This window comes from Phocoena sinus, chromosome 4, assembly GCF_008692025.1.
Source record: "Phocoena sinus isolate mPhoSin1 chromosome 4, mPhoSin1.pri, whole genome shotgun sequence".
In the NCBI taxonomy this organism is placed as follows: domain Eukaryota; kingdom Metazoa; phylum Chordata; class Mammalia; order Artiodactyla; family Phocoenidae; genus Phocoena; species Phocoena sinus.
Window position 1 is genome coordinate 79,039,173 of NC_045766.1, and position 14,544 is coordinate 79,053,716.

General features: G+C 40.1%; 1 protein-coding gene across 1 annotated transcript in view; it reads right to left on the reverse strand.

Moving 5' to 3' along the window:
• CFAP91 (cilia and flagella associated protein 91) overlaps positions 1-10,534 on the reverse strand; it is a 150,633-nt gene extending 140,099 nt beyond the window's left edge. The window contains exon 1 of the mRNA XM_032631444.1: positions 10,327-10,534. Within this exon, the coding sequence (XP_032487335.1) occupies positions 10,327-10,450 (124 nt within the window). The 5' untranslated portion in view covers positions 10,451-10,534. The remainder of the gene's footprint in view (positions 1-10,326) is intronic.
• Between the last annotated feature and the right edge of the window lie 4,010 nt (positions 10,535-14,544).

Sequence of the window (14,544 nt, forward strand, 5' to 3'; positions counted from 1 at the left end):
AAGCATAGGAACTATTTCCAATCAACAGAACAAGAGAAATCCCCTGAAAGAACAAATAATGAAACAGACCTCACCAGTCTACTAGACCTTGAGTTCAAAAAGAAGGTAATAAAAATGCTAAAGGAATTAAGAAAGATTATCAATAGAAATGCAGATCGCTGTAACAAGGAACTAGAAACTATAAAGATGAACTAATCAAAATTAGACAATTCAATTCCTGAGATAAAAACCAATCTAGAAGCAATGAATAGCAGACTAAATGACACAGAAGAATGAGTAAGTGATCTGGAAGATAGAATAATGGAAATTATTCAATCAGAACAGCAGACAGAAAGACAAATGAAAAAAATAAAGGCAACATACAAGATCTATGGGATAATATGAAGTATGCCAACCTACACATAATAGGGGTTCTAGAAGGAGAAGAGAGAGAGAGAGAGAAGGGGATCAAGAATATATTTGAAGAAATTATGGCTGAAAAGTTCCCAAACATAAATAAGGAAATAGATATCCAGGTACAGGAAGCAAAGAGGGTCCCAAACAAAATGAACACAAACAGACCCACACCAAGACATATCATAACTAAAACAGCAAAAGTTAAAGATAAACAGAGAATTCTAAATGCAGCAAAAAAACAAAGAGTTAGTTACAAGGAAAACCTCATAAGGCTATCAGCTGATTTCTCTACAGAAACTTTGCAGGCCAGAAGGGAGGGCCATGGTATATTCAAAGTCCTGAAACGGGAAAAACTGCAACCCAGGATACTCTACCCAGCAAGATTATCATTTAGAATAGAAGGAGAGGTTTAAAAATATCTCAGGGGCTTCCCTGGTGGCACAGTGGTTGAGAGTCCACCTGCCAATGTAGGGGACACGGGTTTGAGCCCTGGTCCAGGAAGATCCCACATGCCATGGGGCAACTAAGCCCATGCGCCACAACTACTGAGCCTGCGCTCTACAGCCCGCAAGCCACAACTACTGAGCCCACGTGCCACAACTACTGAAGCCCGTGAGCCTAGAGCCCGTGCTCCACAACAAGAGAAGTCACCGCAGTGAGAAACCCAAGCACTGCAATGAAGAGTAGCCCCCACTCACCTCAACTAGAGAAAGCCTGCATGCAGCAATGAAAATAAAAATAAATAAAAAGAATAAAATAAATAAATTAAAAAACAAAAGATACTAGCAAACTGATTCCAACAATACATTAAAAGGATCATACACCATGATCAAGTAGGATTTATCCAAGAGATGCCAGGATTTTTCAATATCCGCAAATCAATCAGCGGGATACACCCTTAACAAACTGAAGAATAAAAGCCATATGAAAATCTCAATAGGTACAGAAAAAGCTTTTGATAAAATTCAACATCCATTTATGATAAAAAACTCTTCAGAAAGTGGACACAGAGGGAACCAACCTCAACATAATAAAGGCCATATATGACAAACCCACAGCTAATATCATACTCAGTGATGAAAAGCAGAAAGTATTTCCTCTAAGATCAGGAAGAAGACAAGGATGTCCACTGTCACCACTTTTATTGAACAGTTTTGGAAGTCCTAGCCACAGTAATCAGAGAAGAAAAATAAATAAAAGGAATCCAAATTAAAAATAAGTAAAACTGGGCTTCCCTGGTGGCGCAGTGGTTGAGAGTCCGCCTGCCAATGCAGGGGACGCGGGTTCATGCCCCGGTCCGGGAAGATCCCACATGCCGCAGAGCGGCTGGGCCCGTGAGCCATGGCCGCTGAGTCTGTGCGTCCGGAGCCTGTGCTCCAAAGCAGGAGAGGCCACAACAGTGAGAAGCCCGCGTACCACAAAAAAAAAAAAAAAAAAAAAGTAAAACTGTCATTGTTTGCACATGACATGATGCTATACATAGAAAATCCTAAAGACGCTATCAGAAAACTACTAGAGCTCATCAGTGAATTTGGTAAAGTTGCTAGATACAAAATTAATGTACAGAAAACGGTTGCATTTCTATACACTAACAAAGCAATATCAGAAAGAGAAATTAAGGAAACAATCCTGTTTACATTATATCAAAAAGAATAAAACACCTAGAAATAAACCTACCTAAGGAGGCAAAAGACCTCTACTCTGAAAACTATAAGACACTGATGAAAGAAACTGAAGATGACACAAACAGATGGAAAGAATGAAACAGATGGAAACAGATGGAAAAACCATGTTCTTGAATTGGAAGAATCCATATTGTTAAAATGACCATACTACCCAAGGCAATCTACAGATTCAATGAAATCCCTATCAAATTACCAATGGCATTTTTCACAGAACTAGAAAAAAAATTTTTTTAATTTGGATGGAAACACAAAAGACCCCAAATAGCCAAAACAATCTTGAGAAAGAAGAACAGAGCTGGAGGAATCACACTCTCTGACTTCACACTATACTACAAAGCTACAATAATCAAAACAGTATGGTACTGGCACAAAAACAGACATACAGATCAATGGAACAGAATAGAGAGCCCAGAAATAAACCCATACACCTACAGGCAATTAATCTATGACAAAGGAGGCAAGAAAATACAATGGAGAAGAGACAATCTCTTCAATAAATAGTGCTGGGAAAACTGGACAGCTACATGTAAAAGAATGAAATTAGAACATTCTCTAACACCATATACAAAAATAAACTCAAGATGGATTAAAGACCTAAGTGTAAGACCAGATACTATAAAACTCCTAGAGGAAAACATAGGCAGAAGACTCTGACATAAATCATAGCAATAATTTTTTTGGATCCATCTCCTAGAGTAATGGAAACAAAACCAAAAATAAACAAATGGGACCTAATAAAACTTAAAAGCTTTTGCATAGCAAAGGAAACCATAAACAAAACAAAAAGACAACCTACAAAGTGGGAAAAAATATTTGCAAATGATGCTACCAACAAGGAATTAATTTCCAAAATACACCAACAGCTCATTTACTATAATACCAAAAAAACAAAGAGCCCAATAAAAAGTGACCAGAATACCTAAATAGATATTTCTCCAAGAAGGCATATAGATGCCCAACAGGCACATGAAAAGGTGTTCGATATCGCTAATTATTAGAGAAATGCAAATCAAAACTACAATGAGGTATCACCTCACATCAGAATGGCCATCATTAACAAGTCTACAAATAATAAATACTGGAGAGAGTGTGGAGAAAAAGGAACCCTCCTACACTGTTGGTGGGAATGTAAATTGGTGCAGCCACTATGGAGAACAGCATGGAGGTTCTTTAAAAACCTAAAAATAGAGTTACCGTATGATCCTTAAATCCCACTCCTGGGCATTTATCTGGAGAACACTCTAATTTGAAGATACATGCACCCCAAAGTTCATAGCAGCACTATTTACAATAGCCAAGACCTGGAAGCAACCTAAATGAACATCAACAGATGAACGGATAAAGAAGATGCTGTGTGTGTGTGTATGTATGTATGTATGTGTATATATATATATATATATATATATATATATATATATACACATATATATATATATATATATATATATACCCCACATATATATATGTATATACAATGGACTATTACTCAGCCATAAAAAAGAATGAAATAATGACATTTGCAGCAACATGAACAGGGCTTCCCTGGTGGCACAGTGGTTGAGAGTCCACCTGCCGATGCAGGGAACACGGGTTCGTGCCCTGGTCCGGGAGGATCCCACGTGCCGTGGAGCGGCTGGGCCCGTGAGCCATGGCCGCTGAGCCTGCGCGTCCGGAGCCTGTGCTCCGCAACGGGAGAGGCCACAACAGTGAGAGGCCCGTGTACCGCAAAAAAAAAAAAAAAAAAGATACAAATGAACTTATTTACAAAACAGAAACAGACTCACAGACGTAGAAAACAAACTTATGGTTACCAAAGGGGATAATGAGGGGGGAGAGATAAATTAGGAGTTTGGGATTAACATATACGCACTACTATACGTAAAACAGATAAACAAAAAAGACCTACTGTATTGCACAGGAAACTATATCCAATATCTTATAATAACCTATAAAAGAAAAGAATCTGAAAAAGTATATACGTGTGTGTATATATATATATATGTATCTGAATCACTTTGTTGTACATCTGAAACTAACACAACATTGTAAATTAATTCTACTTAAATTTTTTAAATGGTTAAAAATTTTAATTAAAAAAAATTTTTAAAGAAAAGATGAAAAAGAATATTTTACTAAATACGAGAAGAAAGAGCTAAAAAGAATTGAAAGTTTTCCCTCTGGGAGGTAATAATCAAAAGGGCAGGAGAGTGTGGGGAAGAGAAGTTCTGTTTTGTTTGGTTCTGGTTTTGGTATGTTTGGATCAGCCACTTCATTTACATGATTTCATAAACTTATAATTTGCAGATGTCTGGAGCTCTTGCCAACTTGTTTCCTACCAACTAACCAGAGCAACAATTTCTGTTTTGGCTCAACCAAGCTGCAGTCCAAGCAGCAGGCACAGCCCAGTGTCTCTTTACCTCATGTCTGCACCAAGTGTCCCTCACCTTCCCCTTAGTTTTTCTCTGTGACCTGGAGACGTGAAAATCCATGGGAAATGCATATCACCTTCACATGTCTTTTACTGAGGATACATAAAGCGAAGTTTTAACCAAAGAGAAACAGAAGCCAGCAGGTAAATTCTCCTTCCACTCCAGGGCTGGATTATCGATAGGCAAAGTAACACATACTGCTTCTGAGAAAAATGGTTTTACTTTTACTTGATACAAACTTTGTGGTAATCACCTTGGTAACACATGGTTTTATTTTCTCTCTGACATTCCCTGTCTCAGTCACATTTCCCTATCTCTGGTTTCTTTTGGATTGTACTTCTTAATAAAGCAGTCTCCTATGAACGTTTACCTCAAGGTCTGCTTTTGGAAAAGCCCACAGGAAAACAGCTGACATTGGGGGAAAAAAAAATAGAAAAAGAAGAACAAACAAAACCCAAAGTCAGAAGAAGGAAGGAAATAATAAAGATCAGCGAGGAAATAAGATAGAGATAAAATAATCATAGAAAAGATCAATAAAACCAAGTGCTGTTTTTTTGTTTTTGTTTTTGTTTTTAAAAGAGGAACAAAATTGACAAACCTCTAGCCAGGCTCACCAAGAAGAAAAGAGAGAGGACCCAAATAAATAAAATAAGAAATGAAAGAGGCGAAATAACAACTGACACCACGTAAATACAAAAAATCATAAGACAATACTGTGAACAGTTATATGCCAACAAATTGGACAACCTAGAAGAAATGAACAAGTTTCTAGCAACATACAGCCTGCCAAAACTGAGCCAAGAAGAAACAGATAATTCGAACAGACCAATCTTTGAGGTGAAATAGAATCTGTAATTAAAAAAAAAAAAAAAATCCCTCCACATTATAAGTTAACTCTACTTAAAAAACAAAATGAAACAAAACTCCCTCCAAAGAAAAGTCCAGGTCAGGATGACTTCACTCGGGAATTTGCCAAACTTACAAAGAAGAATTTATACCTATCCTGCTCAAACTATTCCAAAAAATTAAGAGGAGGGAACACTCCCAAAGTCATTCTGTGAAGCTACCATCACCCTGATAGCAAAACCAGACAAAGCCACTACCAAAAAAGAAAATTACAGGCCAATATCTTTGATGAATATAGATACAAAAATCCTCAACAAAATATTAGCAAACCAAATCCAACAATACATAAAAAGGATCGTACACCACGATCAAGTTGGATTCATTCCAGGGTAGCAAGGATGGTTCAACATACACAAATCAACCAATGTGATACACCACATTAACAGAAGGAAAGACAAAAACCATATGACCATCTCAATACACACAGAAAAAGTATTTGACCAAATTCAACATCCATTCATGATAAAAACTCTCACCAAAGTGGGTACAGAGGGAACATAACTGAACATAATAAACCACAAACCCACAGCCAACATAAAAGTCAATGGTGAAGAGCTGAAAGCCTTCTAACTGAATTCAGAACAAGAAAAGGATGTCCACTCTCACCACCTCCATTCAACATAGTATTGAAAGCCCTAGCCATAGCAATGAGACAAGAAAAAGAAATAAAAAAGTATCCAAATTGGAAGGGAAGAAGTAAAACTGTCACTATTTGCAGATGGCATGCGACTCTATATAGAAGACACTAAAGTATCCATACAAAAACTATTAGAACTAATAAATGAATTCAGCAAGGTAGCAGGATACAAGATTAATATACAGAAATTTGTTGCATTTTTTATACAAACAATTAAATATCAGAAAGTTAAAAAAATCCCATTTAAAATTGCATCAATAAAAAAATATCTAGGAATAAACCTAACCAAGAAGTAAAAGACCTGTATGCTGGAAACTATAAAACATTGATAAAGGAAACTGAAGATGATTCAAAGAAATGGAAAGATATTCCATGCTCTTGGAGTTGAACAATCAGTATTGTTAAAATGGCCATACTACCCAAAGCAATCTACAGATTTAATACAATCCCTATCAAAATACCCATAACATTTTTCACACAACTAGAACAAATAATCCTAAAATTTATATGGAACAACAAAAGACCCAGAATTGTCAAAGCAATCCTGAGGAAAAAGAACAAAACTGGAGACATAACCCTTCCAGACTTCAAACTATTCTACAAAGCTATAGTAATAAAAACAGCATGGTATTGGCACAAAAACAGACATATAGATCAACAGAGCAGAGAGCCCAGCAATAAACCCATGTACCTATGGTCAATTAATCTATAACAAAGGAGGCAAGAATATACAATGGAGGAAAGACAGTCCCTTCAACAAGTGGTACTGGGAAAGTTGGACAGCTAGCTACATGTAAATTAATGCAATTAGAACACTCCCTCAAACCATTTACAAAAATAAACTCAAAATGATTTAAAGACCTAAATATAAGACATGAAACCATAAAACTCCTAGAAGAGAACATAGGGAAAACATCCTCTGACATAAATTGTAGCAATATTTTCTTAGATCAGTCTCCCAAGGCAAAAGAAATAAAAGCAAAAATAAACAAATGGTACTAATCCAACTTAAAAGATTTTGCACAGTAAAGCAAACCATCAACAAACTGAAAAAACCTACGGAATGGGAGAAAATATTTGCAAACAATGTGACCAACAAAGGGTTAATAACCAAAATATACAAACAGCTTACACAACTCAATATCAAAAACACACAGGGACTTCCCTGGTGGTGCAGTGGTTAAGAATCCACCTGCCAATGCAGGGGACACGGGTTTGATCCCTGGTCCAGGGAAGAGCCCACATGCCGTGGAGCAACTAAGCCCGTGTGCCACAACTACTGAGCCTGCACTCTAGAGCCCACGAGCCACAACTACGAAGCCCATGTGCCACAGCCACTGAAGCCCACATGCCCTAAAGCCTGCGTGCCACAACTACTGAGCCCACGTGCTGCAACTACTGAAGCCCGCGCACTCTAGGGCCCATGTGCCACAGCTACTGAGCCCACATTCTGCAACTACTGAAGCCCGCAAGCAAAGAGCCCATGTTCCGCAACAAGAGAAGCCAACGCAATGAGAAGCCTGCACACCGCAACAAAGAGTAGCCCCTGCTAGCTGCAAAGAGAGAAAGCCCGCACGCAGCAACAAAGACCCAATGTGGCAATAAATAAATAAATAGATAGATAAATAAATACCCAATCAAAAAATGGGCAGAAGACCTAAATAGACATTTTCCAAAGAAGACATACAGATGGCCAAGAAGCGTATGAGAAATTGCTCAACATGACTAATTATTAAAGAAATGCAAATCAAAACCACCATGAGGTATCACCACACAGTGGTCAAAATGGCCATCATAAAAAGTCTATAAATAATAAATTCCTAAGAGGGTATGGAAAAAAGGGAACCCTCCTACACTGTTGGTGGGAATGTATAAATTGGTGCAGCCACTATGGAACAGTTTGGAGGTTCCTTAAAAAAAACTAGAGCTAACATATGATCCACTAATCCCACTCCTGGGTATATATCTGTAAAAAATGAAAACTCTAATTTGTAAAGATACCTGTACCCCAATGTTCATAGCAGCAGTATTTACAATAGCCAAAATATGGAAGCAACCCAGTGCCCATTAGCAGATGATTGGCTTTAGAAGACGTGGTATATACATATACATATATATATATATATATATATATACACACACACACACAATGGACTATTACTCATCCATAGAAAAAGAATGAAATATTGCCATTTGCAGCAACATGTATGAACCTAGAGAATATTATACTTGGCGAAGTAAGTCAGACAAAGACAAATATTACACAATATCACTTATATGGGGAATCTGAAAAATAATACAAATGAATCTACATACAAAACAGACTCACAGACATAGAGAATAAACTTATGGTTACCAAAGGGGAAAGGGAGGTGGGAGGGATAAATTAGGAGTATGGGATTAACAGATACAAACTACTACACATAAAATAGAAAAGCAACAAGGATTTACTGTAAATTAAATATAATAACCTACAATGGAAAATAATCTGAACTATATATATAAATAACTGAATTACTTTGCTGTATACCTGAAACTAACACAGTATTGTAAATCAACCATACTTCAAAAAAATTTATTAAAAAATAAAGAAGTTGGCAACTTATTGATTGGCAGTTGATTCGAACACCAATCCTTTCAGCTCCCAGGCCTAATGTTATCAAAAGCCCATGAATTTAATGGGGGAAATTTTTCCATGGAAATCATGAAAGAGACCCTCAGCCAATTTACCCGTATTGTAAAAATAATTCTAAGAAGCACAGGAAGTTGTCACAACCAAGTAATGGTGACGATGAGGAAGTGTTTCAAACCCCAAAATATGATGATTACTTTTTGGGAAAACTATAATAAATTTCAGATTCTGGGGGGAAAGAAAGGAGGAAAGAGCTCTTGATAAACCCAGGAAATATTATAAAATATTTTTGGAAGCTGGGAAAAATATATCATATTTAAAAGACTTTAATTAGCAGGGCATTAGTGTAGCTACTAATCCATCAACAAATGTAGATTCAGGGAAGTGACAAAGTATTGGGGGCACTTCGAGTGAGGCACTTGAGAGATACAAAGGATTAAAGTCAAGTTAAATGCAAAATGGTATATAAATGAGGTAAGATTTATAAAAGAATGGTGTTAACTGTAAAGTACTATACAAATGTAAGCAATCATTACACATTCCCAACACCAGGAAATGGCTACCCTAAAGAATCCCATCCAAAGGAGACCCTGGGATTCCCAGAGGAGATACCACGTGGTTAAAAGTAGGGTGACAGGGCAAAACTGGAAAAAATCATGCTTTACTGATTATAATTATTGTAGTAGTAAATTCAATTCAATAATTCATAATAAATTACATAGCACCTAACATATGTACCAGCACTGGAATAAGTGCTGAGAAGGCTACAAAAATGTATAGAACAAGAACTTAAAGAACTCAGGGAACTTATGGTCCAGTAGAAGAGACAGAACATAAATGAACAATCAGGTCATTAAAATAAACTGGGGCTTTTACTGGCCCAAAGGCCCTAGTGGACCTAGTTTATAAGCAACACTTTGATGGATAAGAATAAGCTTAAATAAAAAGAGAAACCTGGGGCTTCCCTGGTGGCGCAGTGGTTGGGGGTCCGCCTGCCGATGCAGGGGGCGCGGGTTCGTGCCCCGGTCCGGGGGGATCCCGCATGCCGCGGAGCGGCTGGGCCCATGAGCCGTGGGCGCTGAGCCTGCGCGTCCAGAGCCTGTGCTCCTCAACGGGAGAGGCCACAGCAGTGGGAGGCCCGCGTACCGCAAAAAAAAAAAAAGAGAAACCTGAAAACAAAGATGAGATAAACTGACCCTTCTTTACCTAGAATGCCAAATTTGGAGTTGCCCAGGGAATGGGAGCAGGAAGGTCATTCTCTTTGGGCATTTTATGCAGTTTGCATGCGGGAGTGTTGAGTGAATCTCCAAGTCAGAACGCCAGGAACAGGATTCAGGACGATTGCTTAAGGCTGTGCAAATTATCAGAAAAAGAGGGTGGAGAAGAGTCAGGTGTTCCCGCTCAGTGCTCTGAGATGCAGAGCGCACCTGTGGTCTCCGAGACACCTTCCCCACCCCCGCGAGAGCGCCACCACCTCGGGGACTTGGAGCTGCCCCCACCCAACAGAAGAGGACCGCGGGCAAAGGATCCGTCCTGAGGCTCGTCTTTTGTCCGCCGCGCCCCCGGCCAGGTCCCACCGTCTCAAAGCCCACCTGGCCCAGGAGTCGGCAACTCAGGAGGGAGGTCTGGAACCGCCCTTACCGTATAGGAAATCATATGTTCGATTGGCAGAGACTTTGCCCCAGGCCCCCGACCTCCCTCCGCACCGGGTTTGAGACACCGGCGGCTTGGCCTGGGGCTCTTCGATGGTCACTACGTGACTCATGGTGCCGGCTCTTCCCTGCGGCCAGCGAGGACCGACTACGGAGACCGAGATGCGGTGTGCAACGTAGCTATGGTAACCCCCGCAAGGAGCGAGGGCTGAGCGAGGACACACAGCTAATCCAGAAGAGAGGGGCGGGACTCGCGTGTGAGAGGAGGAGCCGAGTGACGACAAGGAAGGGGCGGGGTGAGGAGCAGGAGAGGCGGGGCTGAGTGAAGATACGGGGCGGGGCTCGTGAAGGGAGGGGCGGGGCTGGCTGGGGGAGGAGGAGCCGACTGATGACAAGGGAGGGGTGGGGCGAGGCGCAGGAGCGGAAGGTCCGGAAAGTGCGCAGAGGAGAGGAGCGTGAGGGGTGGAGGAAGAAGGGGGAGGAAAGGAGGAAAGAAGGGCAGGCCTGGGGAGGGGAGGAGGGAAGGGAGAGGGACGGCCTCGCTTTCCACTTCACTCCGGTGACCAAGCCACGAGCATTTAGCCGCCCACCAGGGTCAAGGCCAGGGGGCCGCAGGCTGGGGAAAAGGCTGCTGCTTAAATCCTGCAGCCATCGGCCAGTTACACTCCGTTAGCCTCTTTCGGAAATGCCTGGGAAATCTCAGCACCTTCTAGAATAGTTGGGGGCTTTCATTTCGGACATCCCCTCTCCGCGGGGCTTGTTCGAGCTGAGGAATCCAAAATCCTGAACGTCAGCCTTTGGCACACTGAGCTGTGGCCGTGGGTATCAGCGTTTGGGGTGGGCTGGGTAATTAGTAACTGTTGATTCGCATTCTGCTACCCTTTTCTGAGCCCTGGGCATTAAATCAGCTGAAGATGATGTGGTGTAGTAGGCACTGGCCCTGCTTTTTAAAACTATTATGGAAAAAATTTTAACATAGGCAAAAGTGAATCCACTTTTAGTAATGAACCCTCACTAGCCATCACCAAGATTCAACAATTATCAACATTTTGCCAATCTAGTTTCATCTATCGCCTACCTCCCCTTTTTGCTTTTACCCTTAAATTAATCTGTATCTCCAACTGATAAGGATTTTTAATTTAATCGCCATTGTCAGCATCTAACAAAATTAATAATTCCTATGTATCTAATATTCAGTATGTATTCACATGTCGCTGGTTGAGTCCAAGATGTCATTCAATAGTTGTTTTTTTCTGATCAAAAGATCCAAGAAAAAAGTCTTCACATTGCATTTTGGTATCTCTTAAGTCTTTTATGCTAGAACAGTGAATTTCTGATACCTTCAATAGTTTTCTTTATTACCTGGAATTCCTTTGTAAAAAGAACTTTCCCTCACCAACTCATTGGTTATCCTGAAATACAGGGATCATAGAGAAAAGTCTGCATGAATGCTGGATTCTTTCACTTTAGTTATCAAATTTCACAGAAATGAGTTGGTGCCCTAGCAACCTCAAATGTTAACCAATAAGATTTTCTTTGATTAGTACCATTATGAATGCATGCATTTTTACATATCAGATTCTTTTAATCCATTATGATCATTATACTTTATGATGCTCAAATTATCCCATTTGGCTAGTGTTGCACGTTAGAGTTAGCGTCTTTGTCTTTTTGATATAATCCACAGACACTTCAATGAGCCTCCTGGCCTGCTATCCCTCTTTCCACACATACTCCTGGTTTTATTTTCTCTACTCCTGAACTTCTTGGGTTTTTTGCAAACCAGCCAGATTATTTTGCCACTCAAACTGATTCCTTTGCCTAAAATGCCTTTTTCCTGTTTATGCCCCTCAACTAATTTAGGTATTCTTCAAGACTCAGTGCTAATTTTGCCACCTTTATGTAGTCTCCCAAATCACCCAAATAGACCAAGGCTTCTTTCTTTCTTCCAGTGCTGTAGGAGCACCAATGGCATTGACCACCTTGTATTAGTAATTGTTAGCAACTTTGCTCTCCACACCTGTGAATTCATTGAGGGCACAGGCCTTTACATGTCATTTTGTATCTCTGAAGTACCTGGTATCTAAAAGCTTAACAAAATGATTCTTAAGTGAATAAATCCATCCATTTATAATATAAATTTACTGTCTAGTATGAAATAGGTATTGAAGATCTAAGATAATTTGTACAGCTCACTGTATGATGGAGAAAACAGACTCAAAAACATGTAAAATACAATGTTATAATGGCATGATAATATTTTTCTGTCTTCGGGTATAGCTACATTTCCCACTTTCTGTTCCTTCTTCCCAGAATGCTCTTCACCCCTACCCACATCTTATCCCTGCTGACTCCTCATCATCTGAAGTCTCAGCTAGAATGTCCCCTCCTTAGAAAGACTTTTCCTCACTCTATCAGATAAATTATCTGAAGTAGCCAACAGCCAGCCCCCTTGATAAGCATAATGGAAGACACTAACCAATAGAATATGTCAAATGTAGTGGTTTATGTATGACGTTGATTGTTTTACATAGACTGTAGTTAACTCCATTTTGCTGGAGTTGCTCACTCTCTCCCTTGCTGGCTTTAAGGAAGCAAGTGGCCATGTTTGGAAACCCCAAGCGGCAAGGAACTACAGGTAGCCTCTCGGAGATGAGGGTGGCCTCTCACCACAGCAAGTGAAAAACCAAATCCTTCAGTCCTACAACTTCAAGAAACTGAATTCTGCCAACAACCTAAATGAGATTGAAAGCATGTTTTTCCCCAGTAGAACCTCAGATGAGACCACAGCCTCAGCCAAAATCCTGATTGCGTCTTGAGACCCTAATCAGAGGAGCCACTTAAGCCATTCCCAGATGCCTAAGTACAGAAGTGCAATAATAACAAATAAATGTGTATTACCACTAGGTTTGTGGAAATGCTGTTGCGCGGCAAGAAATGACTAATATGCAATCTTTATGAAATTAAGTTGGAGAGGGGTGCTAGTCAATAATACAGGTTCGTTAAAATCAAAGTTACACTTTGCAGGTTTGGGAGACAGTTCTCCATGGGTCTCTCATGTGTCTGCTTGTCTTGTAAGGGGGTAGCTGTCTGCCCTTTCCTTTGTGTAGGAAACAACCTTGGACAATAGAAATAATGTCTATCTCTGGAGCAAGGGGCAGGTTTGCTTACAGCCTCAGAAGTCGGAGATCCTGTCTCCTTTTGAGCAAAGGGCAATCTTTCTTACTGCCCACTATTAAAGGTTTGGGTTTCCTAAGCTTCCTTTTCTGTGTTGAAATATCTGTGATGTCACCTGGCCTTCTTCACATCACCCTGTGGGAATTGGGGCTCAGGGAAGTGGTGCAAAACTTCTGATGCTTGGTTGCTTCTGCTATAAGTAATAAATGATCCTTCATCTCTGACTCAGCAGTTTGCTGGCTTCTACCAGCATTCATGGAACTGTGGCAGGCAAACAGGGTAAATCTCAGACACTTCAGGGTTCTTGAAAAGCTATAGAGAATTTATGTACAGCACATATTTGTCTGCGGCAATTGGAAAGCATATATTTTGCAGCGGCAGAAATGTAAATACTACACAGAGTTTCTGCTGAACCTACTAACTAGACAAGTGAGAATTCAAGCCTTGTAATTCTTCTCTCTCAGCATATGGTGGCACTCCTTCTCTACCAACTTCAACTATCCACCCTTACTTGATAAAGTCTCCATACCTGGGGTTAGTTAGGCACGAAAAATGGCTAAGAATACCTTTATCATGGAGAGATTTTAGAAAGTATTTCCTTAGTTGTTTCTTGTTACATCACCAGGCCTGTCATCCCACCCACAGAATGCCTGCTTGGTACCACCTGTAGCTATGGTACTATGGTATGTGTCCCCATAGTACCATACAATAACAGATTCACTATACTATGAAAAAGTCCATTACAGTCACCATTGCAACTCTTGCTGCCTACAAATTTAGCAGTTATAGCAACAGCAAAGAGTGCCAGAGGCTTAAAAGTAAAGTATTGCTGGTTAAAATTGGAATTGGAAGTGAGAACTTGACACAAACTAACCTCCGAGTTGCCTCCGTAAACAGCAGGTTGAATCCAATCTTTCATTATTGAGTCTCCACATGCTACCTACTCTAAATTTAATCTCTAATTACAGGTCTCTCAAACTGCTGTGTTTTTCTTGGGGGAAGTGAGTTATTGAGATTTTTTCCTGGGGTA